The sequence below is a fragment of the Globicephala melas genome, chromosome 3 (genome assembly GCF_963455315.2).
Source record: "Globicephala melas chromosome 3, mGloMel1.2, whole genome shotgun sequence".
Classification (NCBI taxonomy): Eukaryota; Metazoa; Chordata; class Mammalia; order Artiodactyla; family Delphinidae; genus Globicephala; species Globicephala melas.
In genome coordinates this window covers 119,171,568-119,193,444 of record NC_083316.1, presented here as the reverse complement: position 1 = coordinate 119,193,444, position 21,877 = coordinate 119,171,568, and the positions used below count along the sequence as shown (strand labels likewise).

The 21,877-nt window shown below is 40.7% G+C and overlaps 1 protein-coding gene across 8 annotated transcripts in view; it reads right to left on the bottom strand.

Moving 5' to 3' along the window:
* The window catches only part of ARHGAP26 (Rho GTPase activating protein 26), a 470,178-nt gene that overhangs the window by 212,565 nt on the left and 235,736 nt on the right, over nucleotides 1-21,877 (bottom strand). For all 8 annotated transcript variants that reach the window (XR_004036031.3, XM_030841061.3, XM_060296385.2 and 5 more), the window contains one exon: nucleotides 9,951-9,987. Coding sequence is in view for 7 of the 8 variants with exons in the window: in XM_030841061.3 (XP_030696921.1) it covers nucleotides 9,951-9,987 (37 nt within the window). In the remaining variant the exon portion in view is untranslated. The remainder of the gene's footprint in view (nucleotides 1-9,950; nucleotides 9,988-21,877) is intronic.

Below are 21,877 nucleotides of genomic sequence, written 5' to 3'. Positions count from 1 at the left end.
GCTAAACAATACATTACTAAATAACCAAGAGATCACTGAAGAAATCAAAGAGGAAATCAAAAAATACCTAGAGACAAATGACAATGAAAACACGACGATCCAAAACCTATGGGATGCAGGAAAAGCAGTTCCAAGAGAGAAGTTTATAGCAATACAAGCCTATCTCAAGAAACAAGAAAAATCTCAAATAAACAATCTAACCTTACACCTAAAGGGACTAGAGGAAGAAGAATGAACAAAACCCAAAGTTAGCAGAAGGAAAGAAATCATAAAGATCAGAGCAGAAATAAATGAAATAAAAACAAAGAAAACAATAGCAAGGATCAATAAAACTAAAAGCTCGTTCTTTGAGAAGATAAACAAAATTGATTAACCATTAGCCAGACTCATCAAGAAAGAGAGGGAGAGGACTCAAATAAATAAAATTAGAAATGAAAAAGGAGAAGTTACAACAGACACTGCAGAAATAAAAAGCATCCTAACACTACTACAAGGAACTCTATGCCAATAAAATGGACAACCTAGGGCTTCCGTGGTGGCACAGTGGTTGAGAGTCAGCCTGCCGATGCAGGGGACACGGGTTCGTGCCGTGGTCTGGGAAGATCCCACATGCCGCAGAGCGGCTAGGCCCATGAGCCATGGCCCGTGAGCCTGCGCTCCGCAACGGGAGAGGCTACAGCAGTGAGAGGCCCGCGTACCGCAAAAAAAAAAAAAAAGGACAACCTGGAAGAAATGGACAAATTCTTAGAAAGGTATAACCTTCCAAGACTGAACCAGGAAGAAATAGAAAATATGAACAGACCAATCACAAGTAATGAAATTGAAAGTGTGATTAAAAATCTTCCAACAAACAAAAGTCCAGGACCAGATGGCTTCACAGGTGAATTCTATCAAACATTTAGAGAAGAGCTAACACCCATCCCTCTTAATTTCTTCTAAAAAATTGTGGAGGAAGGAACACTCTCAAACTCATTCTATGGGGCCACCATCACCCTGATACCAAAACCAGACAAAGATATCACAAAAAAAGAAAATTACAGACCAATATCACTGATGAATATAGATGCAAAAATCCTCAACAAAATACTAGCCAACAGAATCCAACAACACATTAAAAGGATGATACACCATGATCAAGTGGGATTTATCCCAGAGATGCAAGGATTCTTCAATATACGCAAATCAATCAAGGTGATACACCATATTAACAAGCTGAAGAAGAAAAACCATATGATCATCTCAATAGATGCAGAAAAAGCTTTTGACAAAATTCAACACCCATTTATGATAATAACTCTCCAGAAAGTGGGCATAGAGGGAACCTACCTCAACATAATAAACCCACAGCAAATATCATTCTCAATGGTGAAAAACTGAAAGCATTCCCTCTAAGATCAGGAACAAGACAAGGATGTCCACTCATGCCACTATTATTCAACATAGTTTTGGAAGTCTTAGCCATGGCAAACAGAGAAGAAAAAGAAATAAAAGGAATACAAATCGGAAAAGAAGAAGTAAAACTGTCACTGTTTGCAGATGACATGATACTATACATAGAGAATCCTAAAGATGCTACCAGAAAACCACTAGAGCTAATCAATGAATTTGGTAAAGTTGCAGGATACAAAATTAATGCACAGAAATCTCTTGCATTCCCATACACTAATGATGAAAAATCTGAAAGAGAAATTAAGGAAACACTCCCATTTACCACTGCAACAAAAAGAATAAAATACCTTGGAATAAGCCTATGTACGGAGACAAAAGACCTGTATGCAGAAAACTATAAGGCACTGCTGAAAGAAATTAAAGATGTAACCAACAGATGGAGAGATGTACCATGTTCTTGGATTGAAAGAATTAATACTGTGAAAATGACTATACTACCCAAAGCAATCTACAGATTCAATGCAATCCCTATCAAATACTAATGGCATTTTTTACAGAACTAGAATAAAAAATCTTAAAATGTGTATAGAGACACAAAAGACCCCGAATAGCCAAAGCCGTCTTGAGGGAAAAAAACAGAGCTGGAGGAATCAGACTCCCTGACTTCAGACTATACTACAAAGCTACAGTAATCAAGACAATATGGTACTAGCACAAAAACAGAAAAATAGATCAATGGAACAGGATAGAAAGCCCCGAGATAAACCCACGCACCTGTGGTCAACTAATCTATGACAAGGGAGGCAAGGACATACAATGGAGAAAAGACAGGCTCTTCAATAAGTGGTGCTGGGAAAACTGGACAGCTACATGTAAAAGAATGAAATTAGAACACTCCCTAAAACCATACACAAAAATAAACTCAAAATGGATTAGAGACCTAAATTTAAGACTGGACACTATAAAACTCTTAGAGGAAAATATAGGAAGAACAATCTTTGACATAAATCACAGCAAGATATTTTTTGATCCACCTCCTAGAGTAATGGAAATAAAAACAAAAATAAACAAAGGGGACCTAGTGAATCTTAAAACGTTTTTCAAAGCAAAGGAAACTACAAACAAGACGAAAAGACAACCCTCAGAATGGGAGAAAATATTTGCAGACAAATCAACAAAGAATTAATCTCCAAAGTATATACATAGCTCATGCAGCTCAATATTAAAAAAGCAAACAACCCAATCAAAAAATGGGCAGAAGACTTAAATAGACGTTTCTCCAAAGAAGACAAACAAATGGCCAAGAAGCACATGAAAAGCTGGTCAACATCATTAATTATTAGAGAAATGCAAATCTAAACTACAATGAGGTATCACCTCACACCATTTAGAATGGGCATCATCAGAAAATCTATAAACAACAAATGCTGGAGAGGGTGTGGAGAAAAAAGAATCCTCTGGCACTCTTGGTGGGAATGTAAATTGATACAGCTACTATGGAGAACAGTATGGAGGTTCCTTAAAAAACTAAAAATAGAGTTACCATATGACCCAGCAATTCCACTACTGGGCATATACCCAGAGAAAACCATAATTCAAAAAGACACATAAACCCCAAAGTTCACTGCAGCACTATTTACAACAGCCAGGTCATGGAAGCCACCTAAATGCCCATCGACAGATGAATGGATAAAGAAGATGTGGTACTTATATACAATGGAATATTAATCAGCCATACAAAGTAACGAAATTGGGTCACTTGTAGAGACGTGGATGGATCTAGAGACTGTCATACAGTGTGAAGTAAGTCAGAAAGAGAAAAACAAATATCGTATATTAACGCATATATGTGGAACCTAGAAAAATGGTACAGATGAACCGGTTTGCAGGGCAGAAATTGAGACACAGATGTAAAGAACAAACATACCGACACCAAGGGGAGAAAGTGGTGTGGCGTGGTGGTGGTGTGATGAATTGGGAGATTGGGATTGACATGTGCACACTGATGTATATAAAATGGATGACTGAGAACATGCTGTATAAAATGGATGACTGAGAACATGCTGTATAAAAAATAAACTAAATTAAATTAAAAAGAAAACCATAAAAAATAATCTCAGCTATTTAAAAATGCATAGGAGTGATTATATTAAGAAAATATACTGGGCTTCCCTGGTGGCACTGTGGTTAAGAATCCGCCTGCCAATGCAGGGGACACAGGTTCGAGCCCTGGTCCGGGAAGATCACACATGCCGCGGAGCAACTAAGCTCGTGTGCCACAACTACTGAGCCTGTGCTCTAGAGCCTGCGAGCCACGACTACTGAAGCCTGTGCACCTAGATCCTGTGCTTTGCAACAAGAGAAGCCACCGCAATGAGAAGCCCGTGCACCCCAACGAAGAGTGGCCCCTACTCACCACAGCTAGAGAAAGCCCAAGCGCAGCAACGAAGACCGAACGTAGCTAAAAATAAAATAAATATGTACAAAATGGATAACTAATAAGAACCTGCTGTATAAAAAAATAAATAAAAAACAAACTGGAAGGAATGAAGGAATTAAGACTGGGAAGCAAAGAGGAAGAATTATATTTCCTTCTTCTGGAGAGAAGGGAGGGCACTTTTTAAGCCTTTCTAGCCTAGACTGAAGCCCATTCCAGTTGGCTGTGGGCACCTGTCTGCACATGAGTGCATCTGCAGAGAGCACAGGTACTACACACACACACACGTGTGATGGGCCATTGGTCTATCATCTCCCAGGGGTCTTAACCCCATCAGCAGACCATATACTCCTTAAAGGTAGAGGCAACTGTAAAGCTGGTTGGTGTCCTCACCCCTCAGTACTCATGTCACCCAGCGCCATGGTCCTTAAGAATTCCAAGAGGTATTAGTTGAATGAAGCCTGGACTCCTACAGTTAAGTCTAGTGAGAGGTTCAGGTCGATGCAAAGAACATGTTCAACAAGAGTAGGAAGCAGAGAAAATGGCTGCAATATTCTTCTGAAAAGCCCTCTGGAGCCAACAGTGTGTGACAAGGCACACCTAGGGCAACTCGGGCATATTCCTTTTAAATGACCCGACTGACCCATGGAATTCGAGTTAATACTCACAGTAAGGGAAGTGGCACTAGAAGCCAAGATTAGGAGACATCCCTCTCTGTCTCAGTCTGTCAGTCTCCAAACAGCTGGCAAAGCAGCGGAAGAGCAGCATTTCTGTAAACAAGCTAATCTTTTCAGAGCTAAGCTGGCGGTGACATTTATTATTTAAAACTTCAAACTTGGTAAAGACGAACTCACCCTAGAAAAGCCTGCCTTTCCCTTGCTCTCATGCACCGGACTGTGTACCCTCTCTGACAAGTTCTCAGCTTCCCAACTGTCTCTCAGGTGGGACTACAGGACCACAGCAGCGGGGCTGACAATAGGTCCCTTCCTAGCTCCCCCTTCTGCTTCTGACCTGGGCTCATTTCAAAGGAGAATGAACCAATTCTCATAGAGCCTTTGGGGAGTAAATCTCACAACTGCAGCCAACGTAAAGCAAGAAACAGGACATGTAGACTCAGGAGATACACATTAAGGTGGCAAAGGGTAAGATGGGAAGAGGAGGGGTCCCTGCCCAGGGAAGAGTCCTGTTCTTTGTAATAATAAAGGGGAAAATCAACGACAGTCATTTGCCGTTTAGAATGATTGACACTGGTGTGATCACCTCAGTAAAGAAGCTTAGGAAGCAACAAACCAGACTTTCTTCTTCTCTGTCTATTCTTACTCCCATCTTTTCCCTTCCCTCCACTACTGGGTAAGAATTTGACCAACTAGAGAAAACTCAGTGTCACTGATGTATATTCCTGACATTCCAGAAACAAAGCAAGGTAAGGTTCCTGATGGCAGCCGGATCCACGGTTGAGCAGCTCACACGACTGCCAAAAATAGCAGATCGGTTTTTGAATTTAGTATGTAGAGATTAACCTAACCAAGAAAACAGAAGACTTCTAGGCAGAAAAGTAAAGGTCTGAATAAATGGAAAGACATTCAAAGCTCTTGAAGGAGGTGACTTAGTATTATAAAAGTGTCAATTTTCCCAGCTGTATGTAAACCAATGAAGTTAGAACATTTCTAAATAGACATTTCTCCAAATAAGACATACAGATAGGGACTTCTCTGGTGGCGCAGCAGTTAAGAATCTGCCTGCCAATGCAGGGGACACAGGTTTGATCCCTGGTCCGGGAAGATCCCATATGCCACGGAGCAACTAAGCCCGTGCGCCACAACTACTGAGCCTGTGCTCTAGAGCCCGTGAGCTGCAACTACTGAAGCCTGTGCGCCTAGAGCCCGTGCTCCGCAACAAGAGAAGCCACCGCAATGAGAAGCCTGTGCACCGCAACAAAGAGTAGCCCCCGTGTGCAGCAACGAAGGCCCAATGCAGCCAAAAATAAAACAAAAATAGGGCTTCCCTGGTGGCGCAGTGGTTGAGAGTCCGCCTGCCGATGCAGGGGAGGTGGGTTCGTGCCCCGGTCTGGGAAGATCCCACGTGCCGTGGAGCAGCTGGGCCCGTAAGCCATGGCCGCTGAGCCTGTGCGTCCGGAGCCTGTGCTCCGCAACGGGAGAGGCCACAACCTGCGTACCGCAAACAAAAAAAAAAAAACCACAGGGAGATAAAAGATACTCATTGTCCAAGAATACACTTGAAAGGTACACATTAGAACGGTGAAGGGGAGGACAGGAATAGGAGGTGGGAAAAGAACTAAAAGGGAGTGAGTGAATGAATAAACGAATGAATGAAGGGCGGAAGGGAGGGGCCTGTGATGATCATGTGTCACAAACCGGGGATTATTTCAGTCACTGTACCTGAGATCCAAACAGAGAAGAAAGAGGAGGTGAAAAAGGCTCTGCAAAGAAGTGTGCATGTATTTATCTGCTGCCATCCTCTCCTGGCAACTGGGCCACTTGGAAAATACCAGCAGCTGCCAGACATTATTTATGGTCCTGTCTTATACCCCACAGGCACTGTACGGCCTGAGAGAAACTTCAAGAGAAAAGCAACAAATTCAGAAGTGTCCCCAACGGAATTCCCTTTTGCTACCTGTCTCTTGAAAACATTCTGGTTCTGTGATAAAATGTTGGCATTGAAATTCCCACCAAAATATTTTCTAGAAAGGAAAATGCTAGACATTTGTAAATGGCTATTAAAGGTGAAAAGTGCGATGTCCCGCTCTTAAATTCCTATCAGATTGACTTCTTACCTTTAAAAAAGTTTTGACTGTCATATAAACAGAGTTGCAGAACAATCAGACCCTGGGCAATAGCACCACCTGTGGCGATGAGCGCAGTGAAACTGCAAATCACTGCCATGAGGAATACGAAAGGGACAAGCGCTCTGGAGGGGAGGGGAAGCAAAGCTAAGGCTTGTGTGATGTGAAGAGGGGTTCCTACTGCCAAAGGACGGGAGGAAGCACCAACCCAGAACAGTCCTCTGGTTTTGCCAGCTTGGAAATCAGTGAACAGAACATCTTTTAGAATTGTAATACCCGGGACTTCCCTGGTGGCACAGTGGTTGAAGAATCCACCTGCCAATGCAGGGGACATGGGTTCGAGCCCTGGTCCAGGAAGATCCCACATGCCGCGGAGCAACTAAGCCCATGTGCCACAACTACTGAAGCCCATGCGCCTAGAGCCCGTGCTCCGCAACAGAGAAGCCACCGCAATGAGAAGCCTGTGCACTGCAATGAAGAGTAGCCCCAGCTTGCCGAAACTAAAGAAAGCCCACAAGCAGCAACAAAGACCCAACACAGCCAAAGATAAATAAATTTATTTAAAAAAAAAAAAGAATAGCAATACCCTAGAAAAGCTGTTTCTATCAAAAGTACTCCTGGAAAAGTGGGCAGTATGTTTAACACATTTTTCTTTCCCACTTCCTAAATGAAAGTGTAATAAGCCATTGAAGAATCATCAGAGACTCGAGGCAGCCAACTCTCTGCACCCTGTGGATAACGGGATGCCGGAAGCAAAATGTTGCAAATGTCTGTGTTTCCCAAGATAGAACTTTCTGTATCGTTCTTTTCCTAGGGAGGTAGAATATTCTCATGGTTGACAGCAAAGATGTTAGAATCAGACAGAACTCAGATTAAATCATATCTCCTGAGTTCACCAACCTCAATTTCCTAATCTACAAAGTAGGTCAAAAGCACCTACCTCAGTCAGTGCTGTGAGCTTTAAATGAGCTAATGTGGATAAAACACGCTGAAACACAGTAAGCAGTCAATAAATGCTACCTATTAATCGCCATTATTGTAAAATACATACTCTTTGTCGACAATGCAAAGTACACAGAATATTTAAAGTAGAAGGTCAGTGTCTCGCAATAATCTGCCCTCTATCCTGAGTAAGAGTTTAATGATAAATGTATTTCCAGACTTTTTTTCTATCAATGTATCTAGATGAGTCAACTAATTTATTTTAATAAATGCATGGTTCTACCACCTGAATTTTTTAAAAACTCAATGAACAGTATACTGTGGATACCATTTCTGCAAATATACCAAGATCTCTCGTTCTTTTTGAAGGCTACATAGTACTTTATGATATTTTTAATGGACTTCCTATTGAACATTTAGATGGTCTCCAATTCTTCACTATTATTACCGATGCTCCAGTGAACTTTTTTTACAGAAACATCTTTGCACTCCAGCCTATCCTTTAGGACAAATCACTGGGTCAAAGGATATTTACATTTTAAAGGCTTCCGACACATATGCCCCAAAGGCCTTACAAAACAGTACAACCAGCTGCTATGGCCACCAGCAGAGTCATGGTCATCTTTCAAATCTAGTGGCACTTATCTCAAGGAGAGAGAAGTAGGTTCGTAAGGTCAAAAGTTACAGGCAAACTTTTGGTGTGGGGTGAAGGGGGGGCTGGTTCTCCATTCATATGCATCTCGTCCCCCACAGTTCCTGGGTCCTTCATGACAGAAGTGTCTCCCAGGTTAGGGCATGGTGTGGGCATCTGTTATTTCACCCTGCTTGGCATCTATACTCTCTTGTCCCGGTGGCTTCCCCGATCTCCCTTTGGTAAACCACCCTGCTCCCATTTTATGAATACTGTTGAAACCATCGATCAAGGTGTGTTGTCTTCCCCTGGGTAGGCCACAGCTAGACCACCTTGATGCTATCTTTCCTGGGAACTGGACCTTCAGAAGAGTGAGGTAAGGACTAAAAAAGAGTTTAAGGGCTTTATCATCCTGCAAATATCACCCAGAAGACCCTTTCTCATTGGTCCCTGGGTCTCCAGAACTGGTCTGTTTTCAAGCCTTGGTTCTTCAGGTCTTCCTACCTTACTGTGAGTTACACTGAAGCCTTCTGTATTCCTTCGTTATTATTATTATTATTATTGTACTGTTATTTTAGGCCAAGTTAACCAGAGTTGATTTCAGATATTCTAAAACAATCCCACCTGACACGGGCGGGGGGCGGGGGGAATGACTTGTTTCCTTGAATATTTATTTGAAAAAAATTTCCCCTTGTTCAATTCCTGAAGAAAAAAAAAGAAACATTTTTTCCTCTCCCAAAGGCCTCTTAACCTACCAATAGCAACCATTCCAAATTACTTAATATTTTATTTAAAACTTCTGGTAGAATCTGTATTTTGGAAGGAATGAAAGAGAGAAAATCTCTGTCCTATAATGGATTTCACACACACTAAAAACAGCTCATCCTTTTGTCCACATGAAGAGGTACTGTTTTACTGACACTATTGGAATTCACGGTAGGGCTATCTTGGAATTTTTTTTCCAAGTGGATCTTACAAAGCAAATCTGAGGCAAGGGGACAGAATTTCCTTTGTACTCTGGTAGCAACGTGGCAGGAATTTGTTTTTTCCCCTGTGCACCAAGGAGATAATCAGCCCAAACACTCTAGCAATAGCGGTTTCATTTTAATCCCATCATCTTTACAAGGTTACAGGTGCCCTTGGAAATCATGATTAACCAGAGTGCTCCGAGCCAGTAGCAGGGGAAATGTGCTGTATATTCTACACAGGCCGCCCAGAGTCACTCCCAGGAAAGAGGAATATTATTACAGAGTTCTTCGTCTCCACTCTTAGCTCCCCAAAGTGGCAACAAGGAACACAGAGTTAGTTACTAAGCGATCACTAAGATGGTTCTGGCTCTCCAGTGCTTGGAGCGAGACTGTGAGGGAGGCAAAGTCAATTCTGGCTTCCCACAGGACAGGGCGCTGGGGGAGCTGGGTGTTATCGGATTAAGTGACTTTTAAGTGGTGACTGGAGCTACATTCTTAAGACAACAAAGGATTAACTGAGATAATGTACATAAAAATTCTTTGTACAGTGTGAAGGGTTATACAGTGCAAGATGTCATCACGGCCTTGCCAGTCGGGCTCACTGACCGTCCTGGAGTCACTGACGCCGTAAACTGGAGCAGAAGTAGCTCGGCTGCACTGGAGGAATGGGGAGACCCAACATGCCCACAGCACCTCCTGGTGGTTCTTCCCCAGAATAGCAACTTCTCCAGGCCCAGGCCCACCCCCACCCGTAGAAAAGTATCCAAGCAATATACTTACTCCCTTCGCTCTGGCTGTCTTTGTTCGAGTTGTAGACCTGGAAAACAGAAATAACATTTACTTGTGTGAATTTTATACTACCCTACAGGTTCGCTGAAGAAAACCATTACCTCTTCCTTTTCCCTGGTTTGTGCTAGACCAATGGAAGGCAATTCTGGCCCCCAAATAGAAATCCCTTCTATAATTACCTACATCCCAGTATTTACTTCAGCTCTTAAGTGTGTGCACATCAGAACCACCTCTGGAACTTTATTGTTAAAAAAAAAAAATCATATTCCTCCTTTAATAAAACCCCAAATTTATGTTTGTATATAAACTAAAAAGGAAGAAAAAAATGTAATTAGTTACAAATCATTAAGCATTAACTGCACACCAGGCAACGTGCTAAGCAATTCACATGAATTATCTCAAATTATCTATGCAACAATTCTGTTGGGTAGGAACGGTTATTATCACTGTTTTACAGATGGAGAATTTGAAAGGCTTAGAGAGGTTAACTAAGGTCTCACAGCTAGTACGTGGCAAAGTCTGGACAGAGATACATTACAAACTCTTAAGTGCTAACACTGGGGAATGAGACCAATCATTTTTTACTTCATATACTTCCATAAATTTGAATGTTATAAGGAGAATATATTACTTTTACAATAGAAAACGCTTTAATGATTTACAGAATTCATAAAAGGGAATGTACCCCAATAAAAAACAATGACACACTGAAAGAGCTGGCAAGCTTTTTCTTGTAAAGGACAGGTTGGTAAATATTTTAGGCTTTGCAGGCCAGGAGGCAAAAGTCAAATCAATGATATTATACAGGTACTTGTAAAACAAGAGAGAAGACAAATTTCCGCAATTTTTTCTTGACAAAATTCAAAATATAGTAAGTTTTTGAGATATAGGTATAATATTCCTAGCAGGTGGAAATCAGGGTTTCATGGCTCTTTTCAGAGATGCTTGGCTTGGTTCATCCAGGGGTTAAAGAACTGGTTCTCAGGCAAGAGTGGTCAGTACAACCACTTGGAGTATCTTTTCCAAGGAGTACAATTTTTTGAAATACAGATTGACTAATCAGAAGAATAGAATTTTTTATAGAGGAAGGATAACATTTAGCTTAAATAGAGTTCAAAATGTTTTTCATCATCAAGTCAATTGCAAATGTTCATCTGTGAATACCACGTTGAGCTCATGGGCCATACAAAAATAGGTGGTGAGCTGGAGTTGGCCTGTGGGCCATAGTTTGCGAATCCCTGATATGCTGACATTATTAAATAAGATAATAAAGCCTTTGCTTTAGAAAGAAAATCATAGTGCCCAAATCTTTCTTTGGTGCTTATGATTCTGTAGGTATGAAAAGGCACAGCATGAAACTGGTCATAACTTAAAAAAATAAATAAAAAAGGATATTCCAAATGATTGTGATGGCCACTGTTGGTTGAGAGCCACTTATTTAACCCTTTGAGGAACAGAGCCAAGCATCTCTGAAAAAAGAGCCATGACACCCTAAGGGGACTTTTTACCTGCTAGGAAATATGGGTGAGACGCTGGTCAAGAGCTGGGCAATAGTTCCATCACAGCCCCCCGACTGCCTTGTGTCACTGGGTTAAGTTTCTCACCGTCTGCAGGTCTCTACTGCCCCATCTATAAACTGAAGGAGTCAGCCAAGAAGGTCTTTGAATTATCAAACAGATAATTTAACAAACCACTCCATTTTATGATCATTATTCATTTCCTGACACACAGGACACTTACTGAAGGTCAGAAAGATGAGAATAAAGGGGTTTCTGAACTTCAAGCATTATTGTCTGATGAATGAAAAGGCATCAGTTTATATGCATAAAAGGAGTCAAAAGACTGTGAGCCTGGTATGGCCTTTTTATTTTTCATTGCGGTATGCCGGCCTCTCACTGTTGCGCCCTCTCCCATTGCGGAGCACAGGCTCCGGACGTGCAGGCTCAGCGGCCATGGCTCACGGGCCCAGCCGCTCCGCGGCATGTGGGATCTTCCCAGACCGGGGCACGAACCCGCGTCCCCTGCATCGGCAGGCGGACTCTCAACCACTGCGCCACCAGGGAAGCCCTGGTATGGCCTTTTGGAGGGAGGAAGGCCAGTGCGCTTGGCAACTAGTGCACAACAGAGAAGGGCAGGAGATGAGGATGTGGCAAAGAGAGAGGCAGCGGAACAATCCTGCAGAGCAAAGTGAGTAGCCTCGTAATAGCGAGGACCAGCCATTCACGGTCAATGGCATGCACTAAAATGGGACAGGTAGGTGAGGGAAACACAGGGGAAGAGACAATATTTGGGCAAGTATTTTTTCCAGCCATCCCTGCTCACTTCATGTCTCCCATTAAATTCAAACTTCCTATCCCAGAGAAACCTGCTCCTGTTTCTAAATGGCAAAATCCAGAAGGAACAACAAAATACAGGGCTTTCAGCCCTCCTTAACTAGGAGGTGAATTTGCAGCAAATTACTTTCTTTTCATGTTTCCTGGGGCTCAGGAGGCCCAGTCCCGGAACACCCAGGCATTCCTCAAATCAGAGAGGCGATATCAATGAGCCAAAGGCACCAGGAACGTGTGCCGCCCGATCCTCCGAGGCCAGGCCATTAATCTCTGTCTGGTTTGGGTAAATGAGCCAAGGAGAATGAGTCTGAAATGAAGCTAGCAAACCATGCCTGCCAGGACTGCGTGACTACATGGCCCAGCAAGGAAGGCCCGGGGTGGGGGAGCAGCCTCACCGTCACACGGGCCAGATGCTGGCGTGGGAACAGCACTAAGGGGCAATGGCTTTGTTCACCCAGCACTTACCAAGTGCCATACGTGACATCATCAAATCTTTTTAACAACCCTGTGGGTTAGGTACTAGTGTTATTCCCATTGTACAGGTATGGAACCTGAGGCCCAGAGAGGCTACATAGTTTGTCCAAGGACACAAAGCTGGAAGGTGGTGTACTAGTCTATCTTGCCGTTGTAGGGATGTTCCAACTGTCATTTACTTTTCCAGGCAGTGGCAAATGCACACAACTACCAAGCCATACCAGCAGCCTATGGTTTGTAAATACCTTCCATTCTGGCAGAAGCAGAGGGCATGTGATTTGCCATTTAGAAATGCTCTGTCTGTTCTGGGGAAACCTTCTTTAGATCTCATAGCAGCCCACTAATGTCAGACTGAGGTTCAGAGACAAGGGCAATTTCCTAAAATAAAAGGTCTCTTTGGCAGTGGCTTCTGTCTTAGGATTGATTAGTAGAGTTATCTTAGGTTTGTATGCCTTCAAGTAAGCCTCTCAAGAGCCTCTGTCTTAAAAGGACAGAACTCAAGTCTCCAGGATCAATTCAAGGGGACATGAGTCACTCAACAATTCCTGAATTATGGCTCCTAGGAAGAATAAATCAGTTAATACACAGTTTCAACAACCCAACTTAAGCTAAAGTCTAACCATCCTGTTTAGCCAGAGTACTCTAAGACCTGGCCACATGCAAGTCTCTGAGCCCTCTGGCTTTCTATAGTACTTTCATTCAGAGATGCACTAGTTTCTGCTGAACACTGTGCATGAGAATTTGTTAAATATCCATAGCAATGAACACTTGTTTTCAAGTGCATGTTTCCAGAGAATACAAATTACATATGTTTACTTTATGTTATCAGGGTCCATCTGAGATTCATTATAAAATAATTACAACAGCAATAACGGATTAATACAAACGATGGTGACAAAAGCCTTATTATGTGTCAGACACCACTCTGAGCACTCTATATGCATTTATCTTGTTTAGTCCTCACACCAACCTAATTATTCCTGACATATAGATGAGAAAACTGAGGCATTAGAGAGGTTAGGTCACTTGCCCAAGGTCAGGCAGCTGGAATTGGGCAGAATCCAGACAGAAACTCCTACAGTCTGTCTCCAAAGCCCAAGCTCTTAACCACTAACCACGTGATACATAAGACATGATGATAATGATGATGATGATGATGATGATGATGATGATGACGACGACGACGCTAAAGGTGATGAGATGTCTGTGCAGCTAGGGAAGGTGAGTCACTGGAAGAAAGAATCTGCCACGAGTTGGAGAGAAAATGAAACTGGGAATGGCCTCTGATTCCAGCCTGAAGCATTCACCACTAACCCACGTGACCAGCTGGCACCTAACACAGAAGTAACACTTCATATTCTTTGAACCACAGGGCTCGATTCTGAAGATAAACACCAGGGCAGGAAAGTAGGTCTCTGATACAAATCACAGGGTACTGCAATTCTATGAGTCCTCACCCAGAAGCTATGATGGGAGTACAATTTAATTAAATCAAAGGAGGGTGAGGAAAGCTTTGATATGCTCCCTCTGCACTAAGACGTGATTTTGCAATCAATTCTGTTCACTGCTGAGCCAATTCAATTTACGTGTCCCTAGAGAATTAAGAGAGACTACAGAGTCATTTGGGTTCCCAGAATTTTTCCACGGGTGTCCTTTATTACCATTATCCAGGCCTTACCAAGAAAGCACAGAAAGGAAATTTTTTTAAACTTATAAATTAAAGGCATAAATAGAGCAATAAGCAGAAAAAGCAATCTCACTTTTCCATCTGACACACAACTGCATTAGCACTTGGCTACATCACGCTTTGGATCAAAATCAGCACAAAATGAAAGTGTTGGAGAAATATATTCATGGGCAAATTCACTAAAATCTGTTGCTCATTTTTCAACTGCACTTGAATTCACACCTAAGCTTTGTCATTCCCAGAGGTCTCTTCCAAGTAGCCTGGAACATCTAAACCCCTCCCACCGGCTTGTTCCTTGGATGTGCACATGTGGGAACACACAAAACAGAGCTACGGGCCCACACCCCAAAACACTGCCCAAGCTGGTTCTACACCATCAGATATAATTTTTGTCCCTCCGCTCTGTGCGACACAATGGATCCACCATCACTAGGATTTGCTCTTTTAAACTGTTTGTCAGGGGTAACAGATTTGTGCTTATCTGCTGCTTCGGTTCAAAGTCCAGATCTACCAGTTACTGGCTATACAGTCCAATCACTTCACAATTCTAAACCTCAGTCTTTGCTAGTGTAAAATAGGGACATTAATGTTCCCTATCTCTTAGGGTCGCTGTGAAAATTAAATAAGACAATAAATAGAAAACATTTAACACAGAGAGTAGAATACAAATTCTGTGGCCCACAGAGCATTCTGTAAAGATGACCCTTCATCACCATCACCAGGCCAGATGTTGGCATAGGAAGAGCACTAAGTGGGAATGGCTTTGTTTACCCAGCACTTACCGAGTGCCATACGTGACATCACCAAATCCTCCTCTTCCCTTCTCTTCACATCAATACTTATCCCCTACGGGATAAACGGCTAAGGATGGGTATGTGGTTTGAGGGATACAGTGACATTGGCCTCATTAGCATTGAAATTTAACCAAATGAAACTAATTAAAGGATTAATGGAAAGCATAAAATCTAAAGTCAACTTTAGCAAGAGTTCTCAATGTTTTCTTAAATGGCAGTTAAATATAAAAGTAACTACTCACCACAATCACTTTTCCACCACCGATTATGTGCCAGGCATCATACTCAGCATTTACATGAATTATTTTATATCATACTCCAGCTGATGGGGTACTACCACTGCCTCCGCTTCACACCATCTTGTAGGCTAAATAACTTTCCAAAGGGTACAAAGCCAACAAGTGGCAGAGTCTTCTAGACTAGATCTGTATTGAACCACAACTTCATAGACCTTCCCCACCCAGTCGCACTTTCCAAAGGAAAAAAAAGCTTGGTGACCAACAAAGAACTCAAAAGAAGCTAAGCAGTAATTAAAATTGTAACAACACAACCAATATGTAAGAACAGAATTTCCACCCAATTTAACAGTAATTCTACAAACTTCCATTAATACAAGTATAGTAGTAACTGAAAACCACAGCCAGCTTGAGACACTTTGGGACACCCAAAAAACACCCGTCAAGCAAAGAGCACACAGAGGGCAGACAGCAGAAGTAAGAACTACAATCCTGCAGCCTGTGGAACAGAAACCATATTCACAGAAAAACAGACAAAATGAAAAGGCAGAGGACGATCTACCAGATGAAGGAACAAGATAAAACCCAGGAAAAACAACTAAATGAAGTGGAGACAGGCAACCTTCCAGAAAAAGAATTCAGAATAATGGTAGTAAAGATGATCCAGGACCTTGGAAAAAGAAAGGAGGCAAAGACTGAGAAGATGCAAGAAATGTTTAACAAACACCTAGAAGAATTAAAGAACAAACACCTAGAAGAATTAAAGAACAGAGTGAACTATACAATAACTGAAATGAAAAATAAACTAGAACGGATCAATAGCAGAATACCTGAGGCAGAAGAATGGATAAGTGACCTGGAAGACAGAATGGTGGAATCCACTGACACAGAACAGAATAAAGAAAACAGAATGAAAAGAAATGAAGACAGCCTAAGAGACCTCTGGGACAACATTAAATGCAACAACATTTGCATTATAGGGGTCCCAGAAGGAGAAGAGAGAGAGAGACGACCCGAGAAAATATGTGAGGAGATTATAGTCGAAAACTTCCCTAACATGGGAAAGGAAATAGCCACCCAAGTCCAGGAAGTGCAGAGTCCCAGGAGGATAAACCTAAGGAGAAACATGCCGAGACACATAGTAATCAAATTGACAAAAAATAAAGACAAAGAAAAATTATTGAAAGCAACAAGGGAAAAACGACGAATAACATATAAGGGAATGCCCATAAGGTTAACAGCTGATTTCTCAACAGAAACTCTACAAGCCAGAAGGGAGTGGCAAGACATATATAAAGTGATGAAGGGGAAGAACCTACAACCAAGATTACTCTACCCAGCAAGGATCTCATTCAGATTTGACGGAGAAATCAAAAGCTTTACAGACAAGCAAAAGCTAAGAGAATTCAGCACCACCAAAACAGCCCTACAACAAATGCTAAAGGAACTTCTCTAAGTGGGAAACACAAGAGAAGAAAAGGACCTACAAAAACAAACCCATAACAATTAAGAAAATGGTAATAGGAACAGACATATCAATAATTACCTTAAACGTGAATGGATTAAATGCTCCAACCAAAAGACACAGGCTCACTGAATGGAGACAAAAACAAGACCCATATATATGCTGTCTACAGGAGAAGCACTTCAGACCTAGGGACACATAGAGACTGAAAGTGAGGGTACAGAAAAAGATATTCCATGCAAATGGAAATCAAAAGAAAGCTGGAGTAGCAATACTCATATCAGATAAAATACACTTTAAAATAAAGAATGTTACAAGAGACAAGGAAGGACACTACATAATGATCAAGGGATGAATCCAAGAAGAAGATGTAACAATTATAAATATATATGCACCCAACATAGGAGCACCTCAATACATAAGGCAACTGCTAACAGCTATAAAAGAGGAAATCAACAGTAACACAATAATAGTGGGGGACTTTTTAACACCACATTAACACCAATGGATAGATCATCCAAACATAAAATTAACAAGGAAACACAAGCTTTAAATGACACAATAGACCAGCTAGCTTTAATTGATATTTATAGGACTTTCCATCCGAAAACAGCAGATTACACTTTCTTCTCAAGTGCACACAGCACATTCTCCAGGATAGATCACAACATAGATCAGAATCAAGCCTTACTAAATTTAAGAGAACTGAAGTCATATCAAGCATCTTTTCTGACCACAGCACTATGAGATCAGAAATCAATTACAGGGAAAAAAACGTAAAGAAACACAAACACATGGAGGCTAAACAATAAGCTACTAAATAACCAAGAGATCACTGAAGAAATCAAAGAGGAAATCAAAAATACCTAGAGACAAATGACAATGAAAACATGATGACCCAAAACCTATGGGATGCAGCAAAAGCAGTTTAAGAGGGAAGTTTATAGCAATACAAGCCTACCTCAAGAAAAAAGAAAAATGTCAAATAAACAATCTAACCTTACACCTAAAGGAACTAGAGAAAGAAGAAAAAACAAAACCCAAAGTTAGCAGAAGGAAAGAAATCATAAAGATCAGAGCAGAAATAAATGAAATAGAAACAATGAAAACAATAGCAAGGATCAATAAAACTAAAAGCCGGTTCTTTGAGAAGAGAAGCAAAATCGATAAACTGCCAGACTCATCAAGAAAAAGACGGAGAGGACTCAAATCAATGAAATTAGACATGAAAAAGGAGAAGTTACAACACACATCACAGAAATAGAGAGCATCCTAACACTACTCCAAGCAACTCTATGCCAATAAAATGGACAACCTGGAAGAAATGGACAAATTCTTAGAAAGGTATAACCTTCCAAGACTGAACCAGGAAGAAACAGAAAATATCAACAAATAAATCACAAGTAATGAAATTGAAACTGTGATTTAAAATCTTCCAACAAACAAAAGTCCAGGACCAGATGGTTTCACAGGTGACTTCTATCAAACATTTAGAGAAGAGTTAACACCTGTCCTTCTCAAACTCTTCCCAAAAATTACAGAGGAAGGAACATTCCCAAACTCATTCTATGAGGCCACCATCACCCTGACACCAAAATGAGACAAAGATACTACAAAAAAAGAAAATTATAGACCAATATCACTGATGAATATAGATGCAAAAACCCTCAACAAAATACTAGCAAACAGAATCCAACAACATATTAAAAGGATCATACACCATGATCAAGTGGGATTTATCCCAGGGATTCAAGGATTCTTCAATATACACAAATCAATCAATGTTATACACCATTATTAACAAATTGAAGGATAAAAACCATATGATCATCTCAATAGATGCAGAAAAAGCTTTTGACAAGATTCAACACCTATTTAGAGTAAAAACTCTCCAGAAAGTGGGCAAAGAGGGAACCTACCTCAACCTAATAAAGGCCAAATACGACAAACCCACAGCAAACATCATTCTCAATGGTGAAAAACTGAAAGCATTTCCTCTAAGATCAGGAACAAGGCAAGGATGTCCACTCCTGCCACTATTATTCAACATAGTTTTGGAAGTCCTAGCCACGGCAATCAGAGAAGAAAAAGAAATAAAAGGAATGCAAATCAGAAAAGAAGAAGTAAAACTGTCACTGTTTGCAGATGATGATACTATACATAGAGAATCCTAAATATATCAACAGAAAACTACTAGAGCTAATCAATGAATTTGGTAAAGTTGTAGGATACAAAATTAATGCACAGAAATCTCTTGCATTCCTATACACTAATGATGAAAAATCTGAAACAGAAAGTCAGGAAACACTCCCATTTACCACTGCAACAAAAAGAATAAAATACCTAGGAATAAACCTACCTAGGGAGACAAAAGACCTGTGTGCAGAAAACTATAAGATACTGATGAAAAAAATTAAAGATGATACCAACAGATGGAGAGATATACCATGTTCTTGGATTGGAAGAATCAATAATGTGAAAATGACTATACTACCCAAAGCAATCTACAGATTCAATGCAATCCCTATCAAATTACCAGTGGCATTTTTTACAGAACTAGAAAATAAAATCTTAAAATGTGTATGGGGACACAAAAGACCCCGAATAGCCAAAGCAATCTTGAGCTCACAGCTCATGCAGCTCAATATTAAAAAAACAAACAACCCAATCCAAAAATGGGCAGAAGACCTAAACAGACTTTTCTCCAACGAAGACAAACAGATGGCCAAGAAGCATATGAAAAAAAAAAAGCTGGAGGAATCAGACTCCCTGACTTCAGACTATACTACAAAGCTACAGTAATCAAGACAATATGGTACTGGCACAAAAACAGAAATATAGATCAATGGAACAGGATTGAAAGCCCAGAGATAAACCCACGCACCTAGGGTCAACTAATCTATGCCAAAGGAGGCAAGGATATACAATGGAGAAATGACAGTCCCTTCAATAAGTGGTGCTGGGAAAACTGGACAGCTACATGTAAACTGGACAGCTACATGTAAAAGAATGAAATTAGAACACTCCCTAACACCATACATAGAAATAAACTCAAAATGGATTAGAGACCTAAATTTAAGACTGGACACTATAAAACTTTTAGAGGAAAACATAGGAAGAACAATCTTTGACATAAATCACAGAAGATCTTTTTTGATCCACCTCCTATAGTAAAGGAAACAAAAACTAAAATAAGCAAATGGGACCTAATGATACTTAAAAGCTTTTGCACAGCAAAGGAAACCATAAACAAGATGAAAAGACAACCCTCAGAATGGGAGAAAATATTTGCAAATAAATCAATGGACACTTTGTCCATTAATTAATCTCCAAAATATATACACAGCTCATGCAGCTCAATATTAAAAACACAAACAACCCAATCCAAAAATGGGCAGAAGACCTAAATAGACTTTTCTCCAATGAAGAGAAACAGATGGTCAAGAAGCATGTGAAAAGCTGGTCAACATCACTAATCATTAGAGAAATGCAAATCAAAACTACAATGACGTATCACCTCACACCAGTTAGAATGGGCATCATTAGAAAATCTACAAACAACAAATGCTGGAGATGGTGTGGAGAAAAGGGAACCCTCTTGCACGGTTGCTGGGAATGTAAATTGATGCAGCCACTATGGAGAACAGTATGGAGGTTCCTTAAAAAACTAAAAATAGAATTACCATGTGACCCAGCAATCCCACTACTGGGCATATACCCAGAGAAAAACATAATTCAAAAAGACACATGCACCCCAATGTTCACTGCAGCACTATTTACACTAGCCAGGTCATGGAAGCAACCTAAATGCTCATCGACAGACAAATGGATAAAGAAGAAGTGGTGCATTCATACGATGGAATATTACTCAGCCATAAAAAGTAACGAAATTGGGTCATTTGTAGAGATGTGGATGGATCTAGAGATTGTCATACAGAGTGAAGTAAGTCAGAAAGAGAAAAACAAATATCGAATATTAACACATATATGTGGAACCTAGAAAAATGGTACAGGTTAACCAGTTTGCAGGGCAGAAATTGAGACACAGATGTAGAGAACAAACGTATGGACACCAAGGTGGGAATTGCAGGGGTGTTGGTGGTGTGATGAACTGGGAGATTGGGATTGACATATATATACTAATATGTATAGAGTGGATAGCTAATAAGAACCTGCTGTATAAAAAAATAAATAAAATAAAATTCAAAAAAAAAACCAAGAGCACAGACAGAGAGAACTGACAGCTTTGCCCAGGACTGTGTGGTAGGCAGAGTTTTGAGTAGAGCACCACATTCGAACACTAAGCAAACTCTATTAAACAGGATTAATGTAGGATCTTTTAGTAACACCCACCAGAAGTTACCAGTAAGACACCCTTGGCCTGTGCAACACCAACCAATCACGGACATGAATTTTTGGATCGAGGAGGCCCTCTCTTCTCATGGTGATCCACAGGCCACAGTTAGAAAAGCTTTCAAGAATGAACTGTTTGAAATACAAGACATGACACCATAAAACTCCTAGAAGAGAACATAGGGAAAACATTCTCCAACATAAATTGTACCAATGTTTTCTTAGGTCAGTATCCCAAGGCAATCGAAATAAAAGCAAAAATAAACAAATGGGACCTAATCAAACTTATAAGCTTTTGCACAGCAAAGGAAACCATCAACAAAACGAAAAGACAATCTACGGACTGAGAGAAAATATTTGTGACCAACAAGGGCTTAATTTCCAAAATATACAAACAGCTCATACAAACTCAATAACAAAAAAACAAACAACCCAATCAAAAAAATGGGCAGAAGACCTAAATACATTTCTCCAAAGAAAACATACAGATGGCCAATAGGCACATGAAAAGGTGCTTAACATAACTAATTATTAGAGAAATGTAAATAAAAACTACAATGAGATACCAACTCACACCAA